Raw genomic sequence first — 15,978 nt, 5'->3', positions numbered from 1 at the left:
TAGTTCATTTTAGTGCATTTTACTGTGTACTACACTCCATCTGGTCTGATGGATTTGCTTGTATCAAGTGCTAGAATTAGCTATTATCACACCATATTTTTAGTAAAAAAAATTGCTCATTTGTTAAAAAATTTATCATTGGGCATTTTCACAATGGAAGAAGAAATAATTTATGGATGGCACGCCAAGGAGAGATGAAGTTTATTCAAGCATTACTGCATTCAACTATTGGCTCTTGAAAATTTACATCTCTTTGTGACTCATTTTGAAGGCTGATGTACGAGGTGTGTTCAAAAAATATCGCGACTTTTGTTTTTTTTCAAAAATTATTTATTTATTCATGAATATCTATGAGTTCTTGCCACAGGGTAGAACGGTCAATAAGGAATATTACCTGCAAGTTATGCGCAATTTGCGCGAAGCAATCCGCCAGAAACGCCCGGATTTGTGGAAGAACAAAAATTGGCTTTTGCACCACGATAACGCCCCTGCTCACACATCGTTGCTTGTGCGCGACTTTTTGGCCAAAAATAACACACTAATGATGCCGCAGCCACCGTATTCCCCAGATCTGGCCCCCTGTGACTTTTTCTTGTTCCCTAAACTGAAGAGACCCATGAAAGGACGACGTTACGCTACGATTGACGAGATAAAGACGGCATCGAAGGAGGAGCTGAACAAGATTAAAAAAAATGATTTTTTGGAGTGCTTCGAAGATTGGAAAAACCGTTGGCACAAGTGTATAATATCTCATGGGGATTACTTTGAAGGGGACAAAATAGATATTCATGAATAAATAAATAATTTTTGAAAAAACACAAAAGTCGCGATATTTTTTGAACACACCTCGTATGTTGCCTTGCATTGAAACTGCATAATTTTGCCCTACTTTTCTGGTGTATATCAACTAAAGCGTACTTAGTATTTTTTATCCAGAAGAATGTTTTGCAAAACTGGCGTCTGTTGAGGAGAATGATTTATAGTGTCAAACCATTTGCAATCAGCTCCCATTATTTTGTCTCCAATGAAATTGCAGTGACACTGTTGCAACCATTCCCAATGAATGGCAATGATTTTTTTTTCTCAGCTCCACCCAAAATTGTTACCAAGTTGACAGATATGGTATGCAGAGTTCAGGAAACTATGGAAATGACAGTAGAAGTTGAAGGATCCCCAGCACCTGACTTAAAATGGTATGATGAATATATTTTTATTTTAAACTGATGGAATTCGATGCAGTTAGAATCGGAAATTATATGGCTCTGATTAGCTGAAACAAAGAATAATTTGGTATCACTTCCTTTATTTCAGGTACAAAGATGGGCAACCTGTGTCTGCATCAGCAACAGTAAAGATAGGTTCCAAGAAGGGCAACACGTCGCAAAGCATGAGTCACTCGCTTACCCTCACCTCAACTAAACTTGAAGATTCTGGATCATACTCAGTTGTAGCCACTAATGAACTCAGTCAGAGTTCAATATTCTGGAAGTTAACAGTAAATTCACCTCCTAAATTTTTGCGAACACCTGCTCCTGAAACCATTATTGGAGAGGGAGAATCTGTCACTCTGGAAGCAAGAGTAGAAGGTTATCCAGCCCCTGCTGTTAAGTGGTGAGTATTTTTGTGAACTGAGGAATCCATCTCCTGTCGGTTTTCATATGCTATTGGAATTTAGTCTTGAATGAGCAAATTCATTGGAAGACATATATTGCTCTATTAGGAGCCAGAAGTAACCCCCCTCCTTATAGGAGCACCTAAGGTCTGTCCCAATCCTTCTTATACTTGATAATTTTTCATACATACAAGTACATAAATGCCAAAGCCAGAGCTTTCTTGGTATAGATTCTAGTTTCACTGAGCTATACAAGGTTGATATATGGCTCCTAGTGGCCAATCCAATAGCTGGGAAGAATATCTTTTAACTAATTGCATATTGTGTTATGCCACCAAGGCAGCTCATCATCTTTTTACCAGATGAAGTTCTATTTGACAAAATTGTTTGAGCTGCTCTGTCATTTACTATATATTATAAACAATGGTAAGTCAGATGGTATGAATTCTACTAAGCTTAAGGACACTCTATTTCTGACTCCACACAGTTATTTGAGAATGAAATGTGTCTGTTACAAGTTTTTAGGATGTTGCTGATGCATTTCATTGAAAATTTCAATTTACGAACTCAGATTTACCAAGCTTGCAGTTTTTGATCCCTTCAGCCTGGTAAAATCAGGTTCTACAATTATACCTTGTAGCATTTTAAGTTATCCCATTGGTTCTGAGATATTTAATTTACTATCTGATGGACTAGAATTGATTTCAAATTCTTATTCTGTAATATGATGACATGTTTAAATTGTGTAGCTTTTAAATGAATTTCTCCTGGTGAATACCATTGATGAATTCTACTCGGGTTCTCAGCCAGGTTAATTCTATCGTATAAGCTGACTTCAAAGAGTAACACGGCCTTGAAGATGGGAGACAAGTCGTCTCTCGAAGCATAAGCTTATATGACAGCATTAACCTGGCTGAGAACCCGAGAATGTGTAGCTTTTTTTTACTCATTGTAGTGCATGCATTCAATTCTTTCAAAATAAGAACATGTATGCCTGTTGCTTTTTCATAAAATATTCTAATTCCTTCCTTAGTATTTTGTAAGAATTAATAGAATTTTATCAAGGGTATGAATGGCCCCAAAGATCCTATTAGGCTGGTTGAATATGTTGCTGTATTATTGACAATGATGAAAAGTTTTTAATAAAATATCTAAGTTTCCAATTTAATCATATAAGCTTTGTTTTTTGCTCATTCTTAGCTGATTTTATTATTTTGTAGGTTAAAAGACCAAAAGGAAATCAAAGCTGATGGAAAGAAAATTAAAATCAACGATGAAGGAATAATACATACAATTACTCTGTGTGGATCAGCTAGAGATGATGCAGGCTTGTACACTTGCGTGGCTACCAATGAGCATGGATCAGAAGAGGCTTCTGGAAGGATCCGAGTCCGTTGCCCTCCAAAGTTTAACTTGGGTCTGCCAAAAGAAGCTAAGGCAAATGAGGGTGATGTGGATGTGGAGTTTGTGGTGAACGTTGAAGCATACCCGAAGCCAAATATCAAATGGTGAATATTTTTTTCCCCTGCATTTGAAATCATCATAAACTTTGAAAAAATTAATTTTGTTTCAAATAAATGAGTGAACTTGTTATAGATGCTGTTTGATTTTATTTATTAAAGTCGAGCCATTCTTAAATAATGCCATTGCTGATTATCTCTTGAAAAATAAACATCAATATCTGATAATAAAGTTTTATTTGAATGTGAATAATATTTCTACTCTTTCATGTTCTCTATCACTAAGCTAAAATTATCTCATTGCAAAATTATGCACGTATGTACCACTTGTATATATGAATCTTTTCTGATGAATGCTATGTAGTGTCTTTTCGTGTTCTTCATTGGCCATTTATTCTTTGATTTAATCTCCAATAGGTATCTGGATGAAGTTGAAATCACAGAAAAGAAAACTGAATACACCAGGGTAGAAGAAGGAGACAACTTTAAACTCATCATCCGTGAAGTTACCACAGAAATGTCTGGAAAGTACTCTTGCAAAGTCTTTAATGATTTTGGATCGAGTGACTCCAGCTGTTCCTTCTCTGTGATGTGTATGTGAATTTCTGATTTATTTGATGTGCTGGTTTTATTGATAAGTTTGGTCTATTTTTTTATTTTGTGAAACCTCTTCTGTTTTATTGACTCCAAATTTTTTAAATGATGAGTTCATTCAAGATATTAATACTGCTAATATTTTCAGGTAAACCAAGATTTCCTAAAGGCCTCAGTGATAAGGCTGCTGATGAAGGTGACAGTCTCACTTTAACAATTGAGTGCTACGCTAATCCTGAGCCTGAAGTAAAATGGTAAAAAAATGTCTTCGTTGGAAGATTTTAATTTGTTTCATTTCATTTATTCATGGGAAAATCCATTAACGATAGTCATACAAATAATTTCTTTGACAATTGAAAATAATGAACACACATACAATAAACCCATAATAATAAATTTTTAAAAAATCAAACAAAATTGCACACAAATGGATAAAATACCGTATAAGCGTGTGTAAGAGGCGCACACGTGTAAGAGGCACACCCCTACTTTGAGTATCAAAGCTATAAAGAAAAAAAATTGTAGAATTTTTTTTATCCTTTCGTACGGTGTTGCTGACGTATGCTGGGAATTTTGACAACTGTGGCGGTAATAGCGGCATAAGAGGGATAGAAAGAGTTCCGATCCTCTCTTCGCATACGCCGTTGCTCTACGATGGTTGTCCTACTCACGAACAATTTTGTTCAAAAGCTATCGCAGGAGTCAGTGGCGTCGACTCAATGGGGCCCGAGCCCCCTCAAAATTTTGTTATGGGTGTGAGGAAAAAATGTGTCTGGCTTGTCGATTTTTCCCGGAGTGTCCAGATATCGAGATTCGAGTTATCAGGGTTCTAATGTTGATCATATGACTCTTCTAAAATGCTTAAAAAACTTAAAACTCACTACTTATAAAAATTTCCCGGGGCAAGATCCCTGGTTTGGCCCCCCCAATATTTTTTGTAAGTTGGCACCCCTGGCAGGAGTATTGCAATAGAATTGCAGCCGTAGAAAATTTTAAGGCAAAACACGACTGGCACATAGCATGAATCTTACCAAGAGATTGGACAGCAATCGGGGCTCATTGTCAGGGCCGTAGGATAATAACCACGTCGCAGATTTAACGGAACCACACTCGGCCCTCCATCAGCCAATGCCTCTGCCATTTTTTTTTCCTTTCCGACACCCCCCTGGAAAATATCAAGTTACAGGAGAACAATGGAAACGTGTTTCATCCCTACTCTATCTCACCAACTAACCTTTTTCGGTCTACCAGGATCAATTCCCCTAGTTTCTGGAGGCCAAATGCTAGGTGAGTCACATACTGAGCTCGAAGATATCTCAATATCTTTCAGCAATTGTATGGCACGCACGAGGTTCTAAAAAGAAAGAGACCTAATGCGACGTATATCTGAAAGAATTAAAAATTTTTAAGTTCTAATTGATTGACGCAAAGGTTTATAGTTAAAACAAGGCTACTAATATTCAACATAGTCCAAACAGCACAATTTTGGAAGAAACATGCGTAGCATAGGCGCATTCAAACAATACGAGACAGAGTGGAAATTTCAGGCAACGCAAACTGCGTATATCACATTGCTGTGCCTTCGCCCTTTCGCTTTGAAGGCAACGACGTCGCATGCAAGATCAGACGTGCTCTTGCTCCTTCGGTCATAGCCTTGTAGGTTGAAATACAGAGGGGAGAGAGTGCACTCCTTCCCCTCGACCTCTCCTTCAGCGCTCTTCACTTATAAGCATTTCCGATTTCTTCTATCCACCGTTTAGTTCAACAATGAACACACTCGTTCAAATTTTTTAAACTGCAGGTTTTGACACCAATATAATTTTCAGTTTCAATAACCCTCATATCAGCGTCTGAAAATGATTTTTGAAAAATCAGGTCCTCAGCCTAATGGAAATTGCTCGGCAAGACAGATGTTGACTATTAACCAGGTATGTCCTTCAAAACTACCCGTTTCTCTATGTTTGATATGCGATTACTAAATGCAGTACGAATGCCACGGGATGCCCACTCATGGCAGTACATTTAGTGCGCCCTCCGGAGCGAAAAACCCTGCGCGATCTTTTCCATATTCACCTCTGGGGTAGCGACGTGACGGCACGATGCTTACAAGAAAATCAAACAGGAGCATTTTAAAAATACGTAATTAAGGGAGAAACTCCCCTGCCTGCCGCTTGTTTTTGACCTAGGGTTTCAGATGACTGACTCACAGGGAAAACCATGGCCATTCAGTTCCCCTTGGACCTGCGACTGGGGAAGGGGAGGGGGGGAAGATAATAAGTTTGTGTAAGAGGCGCACCCTCATTTTCGGCTGCAATTTCTGGGAAAAAAGGTGCGCCTATTACACGCGCTTATACGGTATGTAGGTAGATACAATAAATTAAATTTTAAGGTATTAATATTGTGACAGAGCACGTCATCACATACGTGGTTTGGAGGGAGATAATCACGATCGTCTCGAGCAAAGGAATACTGGAGTCAAACAAACCATCACTCACTCTTAAACATACAAAATATATTTTACCCTTCATGAATTGTTACATTTTTCATGAAACAAAACAAAAAGAATAATACCCTGATGAGAATGATATGATTGAAATGATCCCACTTCGCAACAAAAAAATAATGACGATGATGAGAACGTGATGCTTCCCACCCTCCAAAATAGTACAAGTTATTAAAAAAAATCCAATGTGAATTATTTGGGCCACTATCAACTTGTATCCTTGGATAAAGTTTTTTTGAACTTGGCTTTTCTGAGCACTTCTCAATGTTATTTGAAAGGACGCGATGCACTAAGGTCTTGGAGAAAACAATTTCTCCCTTCTGATTAGGGGAAATGAACGGTCGTCTGACCTTAAGCAGATGATATAAGAGTCGCGACTGCGACATTCTTACAGTTTTCTGTTGCGGCTGGAACGGAGGAATGGTTTGTAGCACAATGTTGTGGATCAGATGATCCACGGCACCGAGGTAACTCCTCTCGCACCGGGCGTGGGACACTGCCGTAACTCGTCCGGGCTGATGCCAGCGTTGGCCACCAAAAATACTCCGCTTCCAGCTTTGATGGCGATCACGCACATCAATATTTTCCCCTTAGTCGTCCAGTCAATCATGCTGTCGATGCATTCCTTTCTCAGGCATTTGTACCCCTCGGGAGGGGAAAAATCACAGGTGGAATGGTTTGCGGGGAGGGAGGGTGATTCCACTGGGGCCGGAAATAAGTGGGTCACTAGCTGGTCCTAGATAACTGGGGCCAACACACCGGCCACCACACACCTGACTCATTCACACTCATGTATAGACACATTGCAGGACGCTATGTCCGATTCCATGACTATCCCCTGCTCGAGTCGTCACGCTAACGTGAGCAAATACGAAAAATGCCCATTCGGTATATAATTAAAAAAATTACTTTCTGTACGGTACGCTACAATATCTTCTCCTAGTAGAATTTTTAAATTGTTTTCATCTTTGCCACAAGTGACTTTGAAATCTAGAAAGAGACATGTAGAAATCAAAACTTTGCCCAAGATTGCTGAAATTCCTACTTTTTTTAAGTTTCCTTGGTAGTATTGCAAGTGATGCAGTCATTGCTAGAATTAATCTGACTTGATTGTTATAAGCTTGCAATTTTTTCAGCTTAATATATATCTACCAGTTAAGCAATGTTAAATGATTTAACTCAGCAATAATTTCCCATTATATTAAAAATATCCTTATCTATATGCAGTATTTTCAAAATTTTCCTTGCATCTTTCGTTCAGAGATATTGCTAACTACAATTATACCCCTTAGAAAATATAACTGTTCCCATGCTTCAGAGCATTAATGCCATTTCAGTAAGATTTTTGACCTTAGTTTAAACTTTAATGCTTTAGATATCCATACCATGTTCTTAATTTCATCCATATTTTATTTAGGTTTAAAGACAATGAGGAAATTAAGGTGGATACAAGAATCCACATAAAAAGGGAAGGATCATCAGATAAATACAATCTCACTTTTGACATTGTGAAAAAAAGTGACTCAGGGGAGTATGAAGTCCGTGCAAAAAATAATATGGGTGAAGTCAGCACTCGTAGTAAACTGAGTGTCAATTGTAAGTATTCCTACTTTTTTCCAATTTTTATACGGCAATATATTATCCAATTCTGTTTCAATCAATAAATATTCTCTACTTAGAATTCATATCACATTTCTGTGATTATGTGCGAATTGAAAGAAATGAGTTATATTATAATTTAAAACTATATTTTAAATTAAAACTAAATAATTTTCTCTATGAGGAATCTATGGGACATATTTATAATTATATTATGAGGCCATCTTTTTTAAATTTGATGCCTTTAATTCAGTAAGATTTGAACTACATTCCGAAATTAAATGCTCATGTTGTTAATTACAATATTCTTGCCTTTTAACTACCATAGTTTCTTTTCAATACCTTGCCATGTAAATTATTATATGAGTCTCTTTCTTGTATACCGCACCTATTTTTTTATTGAAGGCAATTTTTATGACCTACGGTATTCTGCCTACAGCATTTTATTTTATCCCTAATTTTTCTTAAATATCCTGTTAATTGCGTGCATAATAATTTCACTGGGTGTATACTCGGTGTACTCTGAGTCATTGGGCACCAAGATTTTTTTACATTAATTCCTTGGTCTTTAATGGATCTCCTGTAGGGTCAGCATTCTCAGTAAGCATAGTAAGTAAACATTTATTTTGGACCTTTTGGATTTTTGGAGTTTTTCCTCCAGATGATGTGTGCCATTATAAAAGAATCATTAAGATTCGCTCATGCTGTGTAACCTCTTCCATCAATATCCTTTCTTTTCATCTAAACCCCAATGTTACATATATTCCCTGCATTAAAGTTAATTGCCTTGGCATGTGAATAAATTTTAGTGTGTATGCCAGAGTAACTCATGAAACTTTATTAAAGAAATTCCAGAATATAATTTGCGTTCCATGTCATTTTATTAAATAATCAATTTAGTTCTAGAAGATAAAAATGAGGGAAATGTTAAACTTTTGAGTCATTAATAAATTTATAAATGATTGATAAATTCCTTATCCAATTAAAGGCAAATGAACTCTTTATTATTGTTTGAATCAGATTATCCCTATACTATCCCAATTTATCCCCATAATATTTATATGCATCAAAAATTATAAGCTGACCTGTTAACATAAAGAAGCTTTGTAAACAGAAAGATTTGTTTTATTAGATCTAACTCATCGTTGTCATTTGATCTAAATCATAGCTGGAATGGTAATTAGAACTATTAATGTGTTGTGAGAGCTGAATCTCTGCTAGCTTTATATTTCCTCTACGCAAAATAATCAAACGTGGTGATTACTGCCATTCTATCTAAAGTAAGGTTGTATGCCAAAATATTTGATGAGAATATACTTACTGCAAAGCTTTCACTTCAAAGATATTTGAGATGGGCTGTGGTTCATATGTCTATTTAAGTAGAATGGTTTAGGGATTTGATTTCAATTTATAAAATGGATCTTGAAGCCCAGGTTAGCTTATCTTTCTGATGTTTTGATGTTGGTGTAGCATGAAAACAGTGTGAGCAGAAAAGTTTTCTTTTTAAAGCTACAAAAAGTGGAAATGTTCTTGTTGTGTGTGACAAGTGTTTTGTTTGCAAATAAATTTTTGGAGCGTGGCTGCATTGAATTATTTATTTTCGTCCATCTTTGCATGGATCTCTGTAATTGATTTGTGAATCCAATGTGAATAGTCCTTTCTCATCATCTTAGATTAGCCTAGATATTAGTGGAACTAGTTGATGATTTAAATAGATAAATTAGTCACTAGATAATTTTATAGTTATATGCTACAAAAAACATTACCTTAAACTTTTCAAGGTCACTCTAGGAGTACTGTTCAATTTCATTTATACATACAATGATGCCTATTTATTCCCACACCTTAACCGAATACTATAAACATCTTTCTGCCATTATATTAGTAGCATTTAACTCTCATCAATAACCCTCTCTTTAAGAAATTCACATTCAGAATATCCCTTTTCCCAAATTGTCTTTTGTGTAACACACATCTTTGCTACAGCCTCTACACAAACAGATGATTTAGAGGATAAGAAGAAATCTGCTGATGATGTGGACAGTAAGAGAAAAAATATTATTGAGGAAGAAGATGTTGAAGTGGAGGAGGAGGAAAGTGTGGTAAGAATTACAAAGATGGCTGATGAAGGAGATGACAAAGAAAAACTAGAAAAAGCCAAAGTGGATGTAGTTAAGATTGAATCCCAAACCATAGAGCAGGAAGAAGTTCCTCAAGAAAAAGGTAATTCTTGGTAGCTATGAATCATAGTGCCATTTTGAAAAATTATGAAAGGCATTGGTAGTACAAGTGCTAAAATTAATCATCAATCTTATTTGTTCTTTTTGGCTAAGTAGAAGCTCACTCTCCGTAGAGGCTCTTTGCAATAAACTCTGTTACATGTTATGTACTTCATTTGTATGGCTGAATAGCACATTTCAAGTATTACACGCCATTTTTATTTGAAGCTAACAGTTTAGGCACACATTGCTTGGTGGGTAAGCTAAATAGATCTTATGTAGTGTATTGAAATTCTTTCTCTGCTTTGGTAGGCATACCACACAATCATTCCTTATTGAATTATTGACCATTCCGTTTAATGCAGTCGTTTTCCTGTGAATAAAATTTTACTTCACATCAAGCTTGATAATTTGAACCAAAACTTGAGCATGTTGTACTAAATAGTTGTTTACTAAAGCAATAGATATAGTCATTAGATAAAATTGAATAAATGATTAGCAGCTAGGAATTACCACAAGTTTCTGTATCGCATTAAGAAAAAACGAATGATGCATGTTATCCATAAGTTCTTTGAAATCTCAGCCACATGATTTAAATAATTAATAGCTTTGATACGTATCACTTTGGCTGGTATAGGTATGTTTGGTATGAAATTTTTTAATAATGCTGTGATGCATCCAAATTCACCCTACTTCTTATGTGAACTGGAGATATCTCACAGTAGATTTTTTTACATGTTTTAATGGATCTAAAAATTCAAAATTTCTCTTCTCAATTTCACCCTTCTCAAATATATATGAAACCTAGTGAATTTAGTGCATAGTGTATGTGTTATTTGTAAATAATTGTATATACTTGTACATATATGCTTCCCTTTACTTTCATTTTAAATGTGTATAACATTTATAATGTTATTTCACAATTAAAATATTCAGAGTGGTTTGGTTTACTTAAAGTCAATGAACTAATTCTGTCTCTTACACGACCATTAATGAATTTTTGTGACTTGTTTTAGTATTTCTCTGGTGACTACATGCTAAAACTTAGCTGTACAATAATTTTCACATCAGCGACCTGTCTACTTATTTGAATTCATGTCCATGCATATGTTCACAGACTTCAATGACACAATTAAACATTATTACTCTAGGTTCATCTGGCTTATTTAGTCCACAAACCATTGAAAAGCAGAGCCATGACTCTTCACCTAACAAAGCGATTGAAGAAGAGCTTGCAAGGTCAACCAAGGGTCAAATTAATGATACTGATGTTATGCAGGAGGGTGTTTTGGTGGAAGAACCAGTTTCACCAGCTGATGTGGCACACTTGGGCTCTCCATTGGCAAAACCTTCTACTTCTATGAGCGGTGTCTCAATTGTTTCTCTGTCTGAATCCGAGGATGATGCGCAGCAAACTCCAGTTGGAGAACAGTTTGATGTAGCTGATGGGCCTTTGAAACAAAGAGGTAAACTCTTAGAAATGGGTATTGTAGAAGAGGAAGAGGGTGAAAACAAGGAGGCAACATCAATTTCTGTTGATGGTGAGACATCTCCAAGCAATGCAAGAATTCTGGAAAAGGGTGATACTGTTGATGTGCCTCAAAAAGGAAATGCTCCTGAAGAGAATGATATTTCTCCTGAGGCTAAGAAAGCTCTAAGAAAAGATAGTGCTAAGCCAGAAATGGTCATTGATGCCAACATTGCATCACATGGAGTGGAAGATGCTTCAGAAAAACCCAAGAAAGCATTTTCTAAAGAAACTGCCGAAGAAATTGAAATGGAAGTCACTGCATCTACCGTTGACGCTGAAAGTATTTCTCCCAAGCCTTCATCTGCGTTAATTAAAGATAAGGCAAACAGAGATAAACTAAATGAGGGTGCAATTCCTACACCAATGGAAGGAGATGCTTCAGTTCAGTCTAAGAAAGCTCTCAGCAAAGAGTATGTTGGAGAAGGTAATATGGATGAGGGAGGCATTGCTTCATCAGAGGATATGATTGCTTCTCCTAAGCAGGCTGTTTTAATGGAAAAGGGAGATGCCAATGAACAGTGCCTGGAAAAGAAATCAAGCATGGTTGAAGATGCTGAAAGTAGGCCAAAGAGCGGTGTTCAACTGGAGAAGGGGGAAAAGGAAATTGGTAGTGTAGAGGGTGAAGAAGATGAAGCTGTAGAAGCTCTTCTCAAGAGGGTCCAGAAGCAGAGGAGTGTTCTTGAGGAAATACTGGACAAAGAGAATGGACGGAACCAAGAAGGTAAGATGGAAATTTTGGTCAATATATCAAATAACCTATGAACTGTTGTGCCGCATCTACTATTTATTCCCTCATTATGACAATAGATATTTGTTGCCTCATTCACAATTAATGAAGTAAATTTACCATGCATTATTTTGCCACAAAAGTATTATTTTTATTAGTTATTAAGAAGTGTTATGCAGTTGATATGCAATATGCACTATTAAAATATTAATGTAAGTAGCTGTTGAAATATGTCTTACTTCATGTATACCCATGTGTAGGCTCTTAAAAAAAATCAAATGAGCACACCCTCTGTAACAGAATTTTCTCTTTAAAAATGCTTTTTTTGTTTAAAATGTCATCTTTTATTTTGTTTACTGTAAAGCAAATTAAAGTTTTGTTGGAACTAGCATTTGAGTAACAAATTTTATGGTGCTTTAAATTTACACTATTCTCATATTGAGTTGCAATTTTCTATTTCAATGTTAAGGCCAAGGTTTTTTTCCATTTATTTTTTTTTTGCTTAAATCTGCTGAATAGCAACGAGGACTTGATTGTTGTAAAAGTATATGAGTCTGCTTTTTTATCCATTTTGAATATTCTTATGATTTATTAATTTAGTTGCTTTTTTATTTTCAGTGAATATTTGATAATCCAGGATATTTCATTTTTATATGCTTTTATCTGTATTTTTTTAAATCCAGTTTTCTATTTTCTATTTCTTTGGAAATACATGAGTACAACACTTATTTTTACATCCACATGACATTGACAGCTCCATGCATCAGAACACAAAAGAGCACATACATGTCACTTGAATGTTTTTATGTCTTAATGATCTACTAACATATTTGCTGATTATATCTTGGCTTCATGTACTAACTGATTCTAACATTTATTTATGCATGCTCACCATTAATGTACCTACCTTCTTGGTCATCATCACAAAAAGAAGCCATTACAGGACTGGTCATCAGAGCCTGTGGTTTTTTGGTGAGTACTATGTTGAAACAATGTGCCCAAGTTATATTTGGTACACCTGCATACTTTAGTATGCAAATATCTGTTTCATTACATAAGTTAAATGAGGTTGCCAATCGCTGAGAAAGTTTTTGTATTGTCAGCAAGAATACTTTCTTGTTAAAGAATACTTATATTTTTTTTATATTTCCCCATTAAATGGGAAATATGTTATTTTTAATAGATAATTCATACTAATCTGCAAGTGAATTTCCTTAAATAGAAATTAAACAACATACTTAATTTCATGTTGCGAGAGAAGAATAGTCAGTAATTAAGCATGTGTTCTGATGATTCATTGATTGCTTGTTGTTTATGATAGAGACACATGTGGTCTTGCGTTGTTTCCTTACTCAGCTGTTGGCATCTTGTATATTGAAGTGCCATTATTTAATGATGCTTAATACTACTGTAATGATATGATGTTTATATTTCTTATCAAATTATCTACCTTTTCTTCAATCATACAACAGTTGCTCCAGAAATTATTAGCTCAAATGTGACTGATAGCTCAGCTTATGAATCCTTGAGCAAAGTTTATGAAGTCAAGGCCTCTGGTGCTCCTCGACCTGAAGCAAAATGGTAAGCAATTTTATAAAACTTTGCAAAGATGTCATTGAAAAATGCTTCAGGCGTTACCTTTTGTCTTGTCATCGGAGATTTTTTACTGCCATCATTGAAAATCAGTACCCTTATGCAAATATGTATTAGTTTACAATAGAATATTTTTCATTTGCAGAGCTTTAACTTTTTAGTTTCAACCCATCATAGTCCAATGTCCTATTTTGGGCTGTTAATTAAATGAATAAAAAGGTAGTCATTTTCACCATAAATATAAATACATTTAGTCAGCATACTTTACTACCACATGGCTATGAATTTTGGTTAACCTCCATCATTCATTCATTTATTTATTTATCCTTCACTAATACAGTTATCTCTGTGAGTTGAACATAACCAGTGGTCAAGTAATCACAGCCCGACAATGTCTCCAGGGGTAAGGATATGGGGTGAAGGAAGTGGATGGGAGAATCTTGACACCGTCACGAAGCCAACACGAGCTACCTCTAGCGATATCAAATTTGCTGTATCTATAGAAATGGACGATTATTATGAATAGAATGATCCAGAAATTTTTCTCTAGATTGCCCCCATTTACTTTCAAGTTAACTAGATATGCATTGTTCTTAAGAAATATATCACGTAATATTGAGTGCATACCTTGGCAGGGACTAGTTGGAGCTGCTATATCCATACTATTTTATTATTACATGTTCATCATTAGCCTTTTGACAATACACAGCCAAGCACTTGTTATAATGTCTTTTTTTATGCCATACTCTCTAAAACAAGGTTCCACTGTATTTAGACTATACTGTATGAAACTTCATGGTAACAAAATTAGTAAAGTTACCTTCTGGCAGGTTTACTAATATTGAAGCTGAGGTTGCTTGGATTGAAGCTTTCACTGAACTTGTAGCATAACCAGCACAAAGAGAAATGATAAAAGAGGACAGGTGCCCAGGATTAGTGAAATGGTTATGGAAAATGTACAAAATTGGATTCTGGTGTTTAAAAATCTATTTTTTTTTAAGTGTTGGGATAATGCATTTGAAACATAGCCAATTTATACTGTTTTCTGTCCCAATGAACGGGATGTTTAACAGGATCCTTTTACTCCTCATTGCTGTAAATCTTGTGCAATATCACCTAATTTGCTGCAGCTGATAATATGTAATGCATACCTTACTCCTTCATTATTATAGGGTTTTACTGATCTCATAAATGAATGAATGATGTGAACATTTACTGAAATCAAACATATGTTTCTTACTTCTTCAAAAATTAGTTAAATTTTCCTGTATAAACTTCATATCTGTATTTTTATGTAGGTACAAAGATGGTGCCGAATTGAAACCTTCAAAGAAGATTATTATGAGTGATTCTGGTGAAGATTATAAGCTTGAAATCAAAGATTTGGCAATGAGTGATGATGGGGAATACAAATGTGTAGTAAGCAACCGTCTTGGAGAGAAATCAGTCCAGGCAAAGCTCCGTATGATATGTAAGTACCCTCTTTTTAATGTAAATATTCGTTAATGCCATAGATATATCAAATCTAAATTTATCTGATTCCAGTCCTAATGATAAGATTTTGATTCTATCAGTTGTGGTATTGTAGATTCCAGAAAAATGTTCGTTCAATCTCAGTCCTCAAAAAAACCTCCAAACGAAGTACTGTTCAATGAGGAATCACTTTTGATAAGCATCACTAAAGCACCTTTAGGGAAATTGCAATTAATTTTTAATATCAGAGCATAGAATTTCTGAAAGGCTCAAAAACCAGTATTTATGTTGCAGACAGTTGATGTACTCTTGAAATAAGTGCGAAATATCATGAAGTGCATCTATTACCAGGTGTTTTTGTTCTCGAAAGTATGTGATCCAAAAAACATGCGGTCATAGCAAATGCTGATGTATGTTTTCTAAGATGCAGAGGATAATACATAATTGATTTTTCATTCCATCTTATTTGATTCCAAAGCCAAATGCAGGATCTAAAAATCATTTTAATAATTTTACCCATCTCTACAATCATCAATTATTGTCAAAAAACAATTACAAAGCTGGTGTGCTACAATGGAGAAAATTCAGACAAGTTAAATACCTTTTTGCGGCCTGTAAAAATTATACCACTGATTTTTTTGGCATTAGTATAGGAATTACTATAGTG

General features: G+C 35.4%; 1 protein-coding gene across 7 annotated transcripts in view; it reads left to right on the top strand.

The window, feature by feature from the left end:
• Nucleotides 1-15,978, top strand: part of LOC124162716 (obscurin) — a 260,560-nt gene that overhangs the window by 210,026 nt on the left and 34,556 nt on the right. For 5 of the 7 annotated variants that reach the window (XM_046539364.1, XM_046539373.1, XM_046539331.1 and 2 more), the window contains 10 exons: nucleotides 1,088-1,193; nucleotides 1,312-1,611; nucleotides 2,833-3,120; nucleotides 3,490-3,665; nucleotides 3,815-3,920; nucleotides 7,587-7,765; nucleotides 9,755-9,991; nucleotides 11,139-12,239; nucleotides 13,718-13,826; nucleotides 15,137-15,309. In XM_046539364.1, the coding sequence (XP_046395320.1) occupies nucleotides 1,088-1,193; nucleotides 1,312-1,611; nucleotides 2,833-3,120; nucleotides 3,490-3,665; nucleotides 3,815-3,920; nucleotides 7,587-7,765; nucleotides 9,755-9,991; nucleotides 11,139-12,239; nucleotides 13,718-13,826; nucleotides 15,137-15,309 (2,775 nt within the window). The remainder of the gene's footprint in view (nucleotides 1-1,087; nucleotides 1,194-1,311; nucleotides 1,612-2,832; nucleotides 3,121-3,489; nucleotides 3,666-3,814; nucleotides 3,921-7,586; nucleotides 7,766-9,754; nucleotides 9,992-11,138; nucleotides 12,240-13,717; nucleotides 13,827-15,136; nucleotides 15,310-15,978) is intronic. The other 2 variants (XM_046539348.1, XM_046539354.1) reach the window with 2 other exon arrangements.

The sequence above is a fragment of the Ischnura elegans genome, chromosome 1 (assembly GCF_921293095.1).
Source record: "Ischnura elegans chromosome 1, ioIscEleg1.1, whole genome shotgun sequence".
Classification (NCBI taxonomy): Eukaryota; Metazoa; Arthropoda; class Insecta; order Odonata; family Coenagrionidae; genus Ischnura; species Ischnura elegans.
Note: the sequence above shows the minus strand (reverse complement) of the source record. Positions and strands in the feature narration are given on the sequence as shown.